Raw genomic sequence first — 12,160 nt, forward strand, 5'->3', positions numbered from 1 at the left:
CTCTTGCAGGTAATCATTACAAAATATTAATTACATGATTACAAGTTATCTTCCAGACAATCTCCTTCTTTCAGTGGAGGGAAGGGACTTCCTCCGGGGAATATATCATGACATGATGGAGATTACTGTGCACAATTGTTCTAATTTGTCGAAGGAGATAAAAGTCATATAGAAGACAGCCTGAGAGGTGTTTCTAACCAAGACAGTTGCAGGAATAAACAGACAGGAAGAAGCAAAATGGATCCAAGTAACAAATTTTGTCCTCATTGTTCCATTTAAAAACCATTCCCGTTAATTGATTGCCATCACTGGCTTTTAGCTTACATATGGCTTCCTCCCTCTCAGCTTTTGTACACTTGATATTTCCACAGCCTTCAGCCTAGTCGGCTAAACAAGCCAACCTTTTTAAGTCAACTCTTGTAAGACATCTCCCTCATCACTGCACAAGCCTCACCCTCTGCACTCATCCTACATTCATGTCAGTCCACAAGTCACTGCATAGGTAAGTAAAATCTTAAGTCATCTATATCCTGCTAAATTAAGACAAACTGTCCTAGGCTGAGATTTTTTGTTTTGGTTTGTTTTTGTAACTTTTTAACATATTTAAGTTTCTTAGAATTTGGTCAGATCTGCCTCTAAACACACACATTCACTGCAACTTCTCAATGACAGTTAGTGATGTTTAAAGAATTACGATAAAAATATACAGGGTATCAGTTTCTTGAGTCGCATCTATTGCCTGCCTCGGTTATCACAGAATCATAGAATAGTTTGGGTTGGAAGGGACCTTTAAAGGTCATCTAGTCCAACCCGCCTGCAATGAGCAGGGACATCTTCAACTAAATCACATTGCTCAGAGCCCCGTCCAACCTGACCTGGAATGGTTCCAGGGATGGGGCATCTACCACCCCTCTGGGCAACCTGTGCCAGTGTTTTACCACCCTTATGGTGAAAAATTTCTTCCTTATATTTAGTCTAAATCCACTCTCTTTTAGTTTAAAACCATTACCTCTTGTCCTATCCAACAAGCCCTGCTAAAAAGTCTGTCCCCATCCTTCTTAGAAGCCCCCTTTAAGTACTGAAAGGCTGCAATAAGGTCTCCCCGGAGCTGAACAACCCCAATACTCATTCTTATGGGAATTAAGTTTACTCAAATGCAAGAAAACTTTAGAAGCTTCACATACAACGAGTTTTACAAAACTAAACCATTTGAACAGATCAGGAACTTTAGGACTGATATTATCATTACCAATATATGTGGCTTTACCTTTTAAATGTCTCTAACACTGAACTACGTTACCATTTGAAAGTTTACAAAACTATTTCTACTACAAGAATTGGTAGGGATTTCCCTGCCAAATGAGATTTTAAAAGGCGAAGGGGAAAAAAAAAAAAAAGGCACTCAGGCTACTTAATTTGCAATTGACTCAGAAAATAATTCAGTAGGGTGGAACATATCTTAGATCTCCTAACTGGGTCATCTTTTGTTGTATTCATCAGTATTTTAATAAATCTGCTCAAGACTGTCTCATCTGAAAATCTCTTTGCCCGTAATAGACTTCACACAGGTCATCACAAACATCTGGAGGGGCCTTGTGGTTTCTTTAACTGGATGTAGGTTTCTAACTATGTAGTTTTACAAATGATACTGTAAACTTCTGAAACCATGTCTGGACTGTGTCTCTTGATGACATTACATGTCATTGTTGACATTACATTTGTAGTGGGACAAAACTTTTTGATGTGGCTGAGAAGAATGAACAGGATTCTTGCATTTCACATACAGAAAGAGAACAAGCAGTCCAGGAACAACGTGATGGCTAGATATGGTTTTACTCTCCCCCTTGGAAAAAAAGTTTAATCAGTTCAAGAAATCAGCATCCTGACCACTAACACCAGTGGAAAGAAGACAGCATTGAAAGGCAGCCTACTGGGCTGGGTTTCTTCTTGTGCCACATAGCCAAAACTGGGGGAAGAGAAACCTTAGTCAGAGCATAGGTCAGTTTGCTAATGATCCTTCTACCTACAGTGTATGAAAGCGCTGAAGACACTTTAATGATGGATTGAAAAGAAGTAGATGAGGTGAAGGCAGCCAGGCTAACTGGAGTCCAGGCAGAGCGCAGCCCATGTGCAAGGCTGTAGATCACCAGTCAGATTTCACAACAGGTCCTGCTTCCTTCCCCAGCTCTGTGAGCAATTTCAAATTCCTTTTCAGCTGTGAGAAAAGTTGTACATGCAGTGTCACCTGTACTCTTAGCTCAAAGTAAAACTTCCGTACAAGAATAGAATAATTCTCCTCACAGTTCACTACTGACACTTTTATTATTTGTACATTGCCTCATCATACTGCCAGTGGGACAACCTGCCTCCCACTGGGACTCTTGCTATGCTGCTCCTTCCACAGCTCACTTTCCCATGTTTCTTCTTATCTCCCATTATGCTTTCCCCACAATTTTCTTCATTGCTTTGATGCCAGTACCCATTCCCTCCTAGATATTGCTCCCCATTCCTTTGTGGAAGGCTATCATAACTAGACAAGTAAACAGTGCTGCAGTTACCCTTTACAACTGTTGGAGTGTTTTCAGCAGGCTTCCTCATGAACAGCCCAAATGAGAGTAATGAAGATAATGGGTAAGTCCCTGCTGCACAGGCACAGCAAGAGAGTTCCTGCAAACTCGGGCAAGACAGTAACACATTTTGATTCACACCGAGTGTTTTCCTCCCAATCCTATCAGCTAAAACATGCTGTTCTAAATAATTTCAGCTCTACAGATCAAAATATATCCTGTGGGACAAACAAAAGCATTGGAAGCCTGCACAATTAGTGGTCTTTAGTCCTTGTTAAGTAGCAGAAAAAGAGGATTGGAATTCAGATCTGTGTGCTAGTCCCAGTTCAGCTTCTGTTGGTGCTCCATTACATGCTCAGAGGTTTCCATCTCCAGCTTTAAGAAAGCAGGATCAAATTTTCAGAGGTGCTAGATACTTAGGTGCCAGTGATGGCTGTGGGACCTGAGAGTCTTCAACATCTCATAGAACTAGAGCAAGCAGCAGATATCCAAAAGTGGTCAGCCTGAATTAGAGAACAATTGTTTTATATTTGATCTCCTTGATTCTTCCATATGCCACGATCCCTGTATGTACAGCCCCACCACGACTTTAACATACCCCATCATTCCCTCTGGGTTTGCCACTATTTCTTTCTTTGCCAGCAATTACTTTTCCTATGACAGTGACCCTCATCTCTGTTCTCATGCACCACAAGCTGGAGGCTCTGTATCCAGCCCATTTGTCTCTAAGCCAGGGCCTGCATTTTCTTTTCGTTTTGGCCTTGAGGGCACAAAGCCCTCTGTTCACCTCACCGTAGGAGCTGCCAATCCCAGAAGTGCAATAGCAATGGTTTTCTATCACACAGGAACGGAGAACAGATTCATAGACAATAAAAAACCACAGTGAGCTTCAAAAGCTTCTTCAAAGTACTAGTTTTAATTTTATTCTTACAATCCCAAGATGCCAAGTTCCTCCCTTCCCGTCTATTTACTTACAACTCCTTACCAATAAAACAGCACCGATACAGCAGTAATTCTTCCTCACTCATCAGTAATGAAAACAACTATCAGAACCCAGAAAGCCTCCTCCCAAAACCACAAGGGAACTGGGTAATGTTGAGCTCTATGCCACAGAGCTGAGCAGAGCGCTCGAACTGCACAGCGAGGTTCAGCTTGCACCAACAGTGTTTAAAACCACCCTGTCTATAACTGTGGCTACTGTACTACATTCAGTGTATATTTGCCAGGCCAACAGCAAAGTAATGAATCATGTAAGATATGAAGCATACAATTTTACCTAAGGAAAAGAAAATTGCACACTAACCTAGAGTAAACTATAAATCAAGATACTGATTGCAGTGTATGTGTGCATGGTCCGTTCCAGAGGGGAAAAAATACACATTATTCCCTAATATAAACGTATGCAACAGTTTAGCCAGGTCATACTCCGTTCTCCAGCACAGTTTCAGGCAAGACCAGAACTCCAACTGGTTTGATTAAGCCAGGGTAAGAGATTCTGCATACCCTACTCACAGGCAAAAAGACTTCAGGCAACCAAAACACAAGGCCCTGCAAGTAAATACCATAGAGTCCTATCTTGGGTATGTGGAGCTCGTCAGTCCACACTATTACTAACAGAGTACAATGACTTTACAGGTCTGCCACAGATCCATTAGACGATGCCTGTTCATCCAAGATATGATGAAAAGTTAGATTTTAATTATGGCATGTCATGCAAACGCACGTGCTTCAGCCTCAGGCAGTTATTTCTTCCAGTTAACCCTAACTTCTGCTAAAGCAGTCACTTGGGGTTAACAGGATTTGGAAACAAAAAAAAAAAAGCTATTCCCTTGTAGGAAATAGCCAGAAGACCAGTTAGGAGAAGTGACTGATTATAGGATGCACAACAGATGCACTCACCCACTTTCAGTGTACCACCACACAAAAATACTCACAATAAATCCAAGTTTTTTATAGTCTCGAGTATACATAGATTTGCGTTTCTCAATACTGCCACTACTGTTGTTAGGTTCAGATTCTGCATCAAATGCAATTCTTCGGAGTTCAAATATGATATCCCGTTGAGCCTATGTTAAAACAAAGTAAAAAAAATCGTTAAAATAACCTACCTCTCACTTTAATAACCAATACCACAAAAGCTGTTTCAAAACACTGTATTCCCTCTGCTGCCCAGCCTTTCTTTGCCTAAATTCCCTACTTCATACTCAGAGGGACAGTCAGCAAGAATGACTTTGTGGTTCCCATTTTCCAAAGTCCTCACATTTGTGGGGTTCACATGCAGATGCTTAAGGGTTGACTTCCAGAAGCTGGACCCATGCTAGCAAGGCCACTAACTACACATGTAATTTTAACCACAGGCATGAAACCACAGAAGCAAAGAGATCACACACATTTCAAATTAAGATGGTACTTAAGCACTTTTCTGGCTGAAATCAAAATGGCTCAGCACTCTGCGTTCCTTTTGGTAACTGTCCATTTTTGATAGCACAGGAATGGGCAAGAGAGGGATTACTGCAGTTACACTTCTCTAGCAATGTCTCAAGACAGTGATAACCACGCTATCATCAATACTAACAGCACTGTGTTAGTCACTTGCTATGGAAATACGCACTAGTTAACTGCACATACATTCCTGAGAGTCAAACTTTCCTGCCTTAAACTTAAGAAACAGGAAGGGTAAAATCCTACAGCATGACGTTACTTATGTTTACAACCATCTCGCTCTCCCACCTACTGTTCTCCAAATTATCAGCAAGTCTTAACACAACTCCCTCTTAAAAATGAAATCAGGTTCCTCCTTGCACAGGGCCTAAAAAAAGGCCACAAAAAATAAAGAAGCAAAACACATCTCTGTGGCTCATTGACTCTGTATTTAAACTTGTATCTCTCAGGGGAGTAAGTGTGTCTTTTTGCATAATGAACAATATTAAAGCTGGTGTTTGGACGCAGTGAGCAATAAGCAAATGAACAACTACTATATAGCTTCCCAGTAACAAAAATGGGTTTTATTGTAACACAAATTAACTTCACCTCTAGCATGCCAGAGGTTTTCATTTAAACATTCATTTTAGCTCTACAGAAGTACTTCTTTGAAGAGCCATACATCTCTGTTGTTTCTGAGAGGTACACAAAATAAACAAATGCTGGACTGCTGTTCGGAGTTTTAGCTCAGGACGACACCAAATTCAGTTCATGGAACTATATGCTAAGGAGAAAAGCCTGGCCATTTTGTTGTACATTTGCACAAGGAATGCAATAGTCAGTACATCTTCTAACTGCCAGAAATCATAACCCAACATCACAGGGAGAGAAAGAGAGAGAGATGAATTCATTCATTGTGTAAGCTTTCCTAGCAGTGTCTTTTCCTCTATAAAGAGCTTTAGGCACAGCGATGAGCAGTTGTCCTCTTCCTGTTCTGACCAGATCATGCCAGATGCTTACCTGATCCTGTGGATCCATTTTTGTCATCATCCTGTCTTCTAGAAGGTTAAAGGTAAGTACTTGCAGAACATAAAGCTGGTGTGCCATTTCATTATTGATGGCCCTCTGTGCCCTGATAACATGCTGCAAAGACAGACAGACTCCAATGAATGCCTTCTTATCAGAAAATTACATTAAGTGCACTCAGGTGTTTCCACTTCGTTAAGTATGTGTTTGCTATGCAACAGCATATGTATACTCCAGAGAAAAGAAAATCAAACCAGGACTCATGCTACTGATTTAGGTACTATATAATTAATTTTAAGGGACAGGACTTTACAGTAACAATGCACCGAAGCTTTCTGCTTCTAGCCACTAGGTAGAACCTGTGCATATGTTGAAGAGTAGCATAAAAACCAAAAAATCAGCACTGAGAAGTCACTTTGAAGAAGAATTAACTCCTCACCAAAAGCATTAGGACTCTACATAAAAAAAAAAAAAAAAAAAAAAAAAAAGAGAGAGTATATTAAGAAAATATTTAAGAGAGTAGCTGGCTGAGCAAAAAAGTATTCAGGCTGCAAACACAACCAGTGAATACAGTGATATAGCAGGGCTACTGCTGCAGGAATCAACAACAATCCTAACTTTATCAGACAACTCTGTTCTGTATGAGGAAGGTTGCTTAGAAATACATTATCATACAACATCCCAAATGTGTAGAATTATGCCATTCAGAAAGCAGATACTAAACTGACGGACAATTTAAAAATCCCTGGTGTGCCAAAAAAATCCAGGTGGTTCTATACAGGAAAACAGACCCAGGTCACTAAACACAGCAGAGCATACATAAGGAAAGAGTTGTCAAGTAGGAGATGGGTGCAGCAACTGATAGTGTACAGCTCCAGAGAAAAAAAGAATCTGCCTGCCAAAAGGCACTGGAGCATTTTACAATAGTAAGTGAACACCCAAGAATATTATCCATATGCTCATACCAAATTTCTTACAAATATAAGCAGTGTAAAAATATACCTTCTGAAACAAATTCTGGGGTTTTTCATGCATCATTTAAACTATGACAGTGAATGAGAAAGAGCAAGCAGTTGTTTGGTTGTTGTTTGGTTTGTTTTACACTGTCTAGTATCTCCTAACAGAGAAAGAACATTTTCCCTTGTTCACTGGAAGATGTAATCTACTCTAAGAACAAAGGCAAAATCCCTCTGATTTTCCATGATAGCAGATGCGAGTCTTTTATATTGCATTCATTAACTTCATTCTGAGATATATTTCATGCTTCTTTTGTGCAAGCTGTGACAAATTGTGTGCAACTTTATATGAAGACAGAATGATCTGTAGAACCGAAAAACAGAGAGGTTTGTTTTGCAAGATGGAAAGCACTGTGCAGCTTGCTCAGCTGCCATCAGCTCCAAACCTTAACACAGAGGACTTGCTACAAATTCCTCAGACAACCATGCAACTCATCTGCACAATAAAGTTCACATTATCTATGGGAAGAAAACGCTTGAGGTATTATTCTTTTATTCAGTATTATATTTTCATGAAGAAACCACAGTTTAGTTGATGGGGAAAATACCCTTTCTGATAATCAGTTTTGAACCCATTCAACAACCAAACTTTTATCTTGTATATTACAGGCTTCAAAACATATCAAAATCCAAGCACAATTAAAATATATGAAGATAAAACCTACGAACACCAAAACTGGAGCCACCTTTTCTCTCTGCTAGTGAAAAGTAACTTTGAAAATTATATACTTACAGTTAAGATGATGGAGCGAAGCTGCTTTTGTGCCAAAATATTTGCCATTTCCTGATTCAATTAAAAAAAAAAAAATTAACCAGAAACAGGTATTTTATTGGCACAACTAGAAGAACACTGACTTCAAAGGTTTTAGTCTTAGGTTTCTGCAGTGTTACTTAAAAATGAAATGAAGCAGCACATCAGCTATACGACTGTATGCATCATTTGGGGATCACAAACTCCCATTTCTCTACTATGAGAAAAGGGGCAAAGAAAGCGAAAAGTATGTCACAAGCTGAGGTGCAATGCAGGGGGGTTGGACTAGATGACCTCCAAAGGCCCCTTCCAACCCAAACTATTCTATGATGACTTTGGTGATCCAAAACCAGCAATGAAAGACCTCCAAAGAAGCCTTTGTGGGTAAAACTGGGTATTTACACACACTTGTTCAAGCACAACTTTCCTTCTGCAAACAACATAGACAGAAGCATGGAGTGGAAGCCTGCCAGCCAAGATGTCAAACAACATGCTTATCTACATTAATATTTCGGCTGTTTTAAAGTCAACTGTTCTAACTTTCACTCCATAAATCAGCCTACAACTCAGTACTGTTTCATCATAGCAAATAATACTTCTCCCCTGTATTTTGGTAGCAATGTTGACATTGGTCCAGTATTTTGACTTAAATTAACTTCTCTTTCTAGACCTGTCTGAAAGTCACTATTAAGGAGAATATGCTTTCACTGTCATTCTTAAGTAGCTGATCCCAGCTGTCCATGCTGCAAACTGTCCTATGATGCATAGACAGGAGTATTTTATACTTAGAAAGTATGAGAGTATGAGGTATCTTAACCATACCTACAAGCGCATACCCCATTTTTTAGTTCCATTATTTTTTCCATCAATATAGAAATATATGACTGTGTGGACATATGCTAGTGTATCAAGTGCATACAACTTACAGCAATTGTAATCATGCAATTATTTTTAAATTCCTGTTTTCAAAATGTATTATTTAAGGATTTCGATAACAGATTGCATGCTGCTATTTAGACACTGTTTATATGTACACAAAGGGGTAATGTTTGGAATTAGTAGATCATTGATTGGAAATAGAGCTCATGCATCACAGTGTTATATAATACAGCACAACAAATCACATCAATGCTGACACATGCTTAAGGACATTCTTAGGATGCACGGTGATTCTGTGCAGCTGGCACTATCAAAAATACTGTTCATGTTCAGGAGAAATATTTTTTTTTAAATTCCTGCTGAACTTTGTGAGAGTTGAGGAGTAATAAAGAGCACATTACTGCTTACTTTTATATAATAAACAAGAAACTAGAAAACAGGAAGACTGAGACTATTATATAAAACATACGAAGAGCTGGATTGCTGAAACATGGCTGCAGAAATAGTGTAAATAAAGCAAGTGCTAGGGTGAGCACTTGCTTGCAAAAAGAAAATAATTCTCATTTTGAGACAGGAGGCAGTCACGGATTTTGACTGTTTTCCGTATACCAGACAAAGGGTGCTGCAACAGGAACGATAAGGAAGGAAGAAGGGACCAAAGACAAGAGAAACTCAGCTTTAGTTTTTAAGCCTTTTCTGGCTGAGCAGGTTTCAATTGCACCAAACAGCAAAGGAAAGAACAATACCAATGCTTCCATCTCTTCTGAAATGCACAACTGAGCTGCAGGGGGAGTGCCAGGCACATGATATACTTCACATTATGGGGAACAGACTGGCTAGTTTTGTCCAAGTATATCCACTGCCAAAAGATGGACAGGTAAAGAATATGAGGTAGTCTTTTCTGCATTCACAGTAAAAAATAATAAATAATCTATTATTTTACTTTTTGGAGAAGATTATCAAATTGCCACTTCTTTCTTATACCTGTAATTTAAAAAGCCTCTATTGGGATATTGTTTTTTTGTCACTGGACCAAAAACTTATACGAGCAAAACAAGCATTCACGAAACCAATTACTGCAACAAAATCAACTTTGTCTCCAAGAACGCTATATGGCTATTAGCAGCTGATGAGCTGCCTCTTCTAAAATAAGTATAGGAATAACAGATGAGAACAAGTATTTTTTGACAAAATTTGCCATCTCATTTCCCATAGCAACATGTCTCTGTAGAAATGTAGACAATTGCCAAAAAAATGTTTCAAACATTCACAGTATCATTTCAATGCTCAAATTCACAGCTCTTTTCAGATAAAGCTTTATGTGTTTTTTTTTAAATAACCTAGGTTTCCCCAGACAAATTGGTCCCTTACAGTGGCAGAGGAAGCAAAACAAGGAGTTCCTCATTAAAAAAGAGAAACCTTGAACCTCCTAGATTTTTGTGTTAACAGAAACAGAAAAGGAAAAAAAAAAAAAGAGGGGAAGGGATTCAGATACCAGCACCAGTTTAAATCCTTTCCTTAATTGCAGTGCAGTCATCCACATCATGCCAGTCCCTGTAAGACGGCAGCAGGGAGGATGCCAAAGCTCCTAGAGCCATACAGGGTTTGGTGTAGTTTCTCACTCCTACCCACATTCGTTGTGAGTGCCGAACCCTAACTTTTGAGAACCCGCAGTCAGATAAGTACATGAGACTGCTTCACCTCAGTTTGTCGTCTTAGAAAGACAGAATTCAGTAAACCACATCAGTTATCCCTACCTTGAAGCTAATGGACACCTACCTTCTTCAATGTATGGTTTACTAATTAACCGCAACATAGATACAAAGAGAAACCTAACAGATTCTGAACTCTTATTATAGGTTATTAAAGGCTGAAGGAAATTTTCTGCATGTTAGCCTTCAAGCCAAATCAGGTGATTAGGTTCTAATGATCATAAACTCCATGACTAACAGTTTTGTCAAAACAGCAGGTACTACAGCTGAAGTGAAGTCTGCATGGTCTACTGCCAGCCTGACTAAGTGATTATGCTGTCAGTCAAATACAGTTTCACTTGCTGGGAAGACCCTGTGGTACTGTCATCTTCAGGAATACATACTCACTGATTACTATTAATGTCTTCTGTACATTTGACACGGTCTCTCAATTTCAAATATGACTAAAGCATACTTTCCACAAAACAAACCAGTAGCAACAATTTATCTTTGTTTTTCTTACAAGGACCTATCACAGATTTAGGTCAAAATTGAAAGAAAGTTTTAGTCCAATTTTTGTTCATTAGGTGCCTTCCTCCCTTAATAACTGAAGACTGTATTGCAGGAAGAAGGAAAAAGGAATGGGAGGGAAAAAAGGCTTTTTTTTATATTAAACTATTGTTTTACTTTCCCCTGTTTGTAGTTTTAAAAATATTTTTTGAAGCAAAATGAGAAATTATCCATTAGGGCTTTGATGTTTGTTTAAACAGTCTCCAGCATTTTAAAATGTAAATAAATCTAAAGAAACTCCTTGTCAGAACTGCTCAGCAGCTCTCAATGAACTTGTTCTGGACACTAACAGTATGTTACCACAAGAATTACCATCATTGTTTCTGGCAGCAGAAGTGTTAAATAAAATAAATAACTAAATCTGTTTGGACACAGGTTAATGACTAGATAAACATGGATAAAACGTCTCCATTTCATAACACGTTGCATTCCATCCTCATTTAACAGCAACTAGCAATCTTGAAGTATTTCCTTTTGAGACTTCTGATCTCTGGCACTGAAGTTAGCTTAAAATAGTATATTATAAAAGTCATTAAATACATGGCAACATATTTCCATTTTCAAAAGGAATGTAATTTTTATTAAAAAATCGGGGGGGGGGGGGGGGGGGGGAAATGGTTTACCAAAAAATAGCCTGGTTTTACAAGCTGTGCTGGCAAAGAGTTCAGTACAATAAATATTACAGCCAGCCACAGTCAATATGGTTCATGTGAGGTTACAGGGAACTAAAAAAAGCACAGAAGAATGCTTAATCCCTACTAATGGGATGCGAGATGGAGGTAGCTCCATTAAAATGAATGATACTATAACAGCATGAAACAACAGAACAAGTTTCAGTTTGAATTAACTGCAAGAGAAGTGTGACTGGGACAACTGTAGGTATGCATATGACACACTTTTCCTACAGATACATAGATATACAACAAGACTAAAGAACTTACCTGCCTCTTGTCATCCGGTGCTTTAAGGAAAAGTGCATTTATTACCGCTATGGTGTATGTCTGGATTTCTTGGTCTGTCCTGTTTGGAACAAAATTATAAATGTGACAAAAGAATGTGGATACACACAAGCTGTAGAAACTGATCTTCCTGTTGCATTACTGTAGGTAGAAGTGGAGGGACTGTTTGCACTTAATGTTAACCATGTAAAGCTAGACAATCTGTCAAAGTTGGTCATGACCAGGTTGTTTCTATTATTGAGAGGGTTGTTTCTATTATTAAGAGAGTCAAGATGTTCCA

The 12,160-nt window shown here is 38.8% G+C and overlaps 1 protein-coding gene across 1 annotated transcript in view; it reads right to left on the reverse strand.

Moving 5' to 3' along the window:
* The window catches only part of ELMO1 (engulfment and cell motility 1), a 256,338-nt gene that overhangs the window by 178,211 nt on the left and 65,967 nt on the right, over window positions 1-12,160 (reverse strand). The window contains exons 9-12 of the mRNA XM_082014822.1: window positions 11,863-11,941; window positions 7,764-7,814; window positions 6,009-6,131; window positions 4,502-4,633 (exon numbers count right to left, since the gene is read on the reverse strand). Coding sequence (XP_081870948.1) covers window positions 4,502-4,633; window positions 6,009-6,131; window positions 7,764-7,814; window positions 11,863-11,941 — 385 coding nt within the window. The remainder of the gene's footprint in view (window positions 1-4,501; window positions 4,634-6,008; window positions 6,132-7,763; window positions 7,815-11,862; window positions 11,942-12,160) is intronic.

Source organism: Phaethon aethereus, assembly GCF_964289735.1.
Source record: "Phaethon aethereus genome assembly, chromosome: 2".
Lineage (NCBI taxonomy): Eukaryota > Metazoa > Chordata > Aves > Phaethontiformes > Phaethontidae > Phaethon > Phaethon aethereus.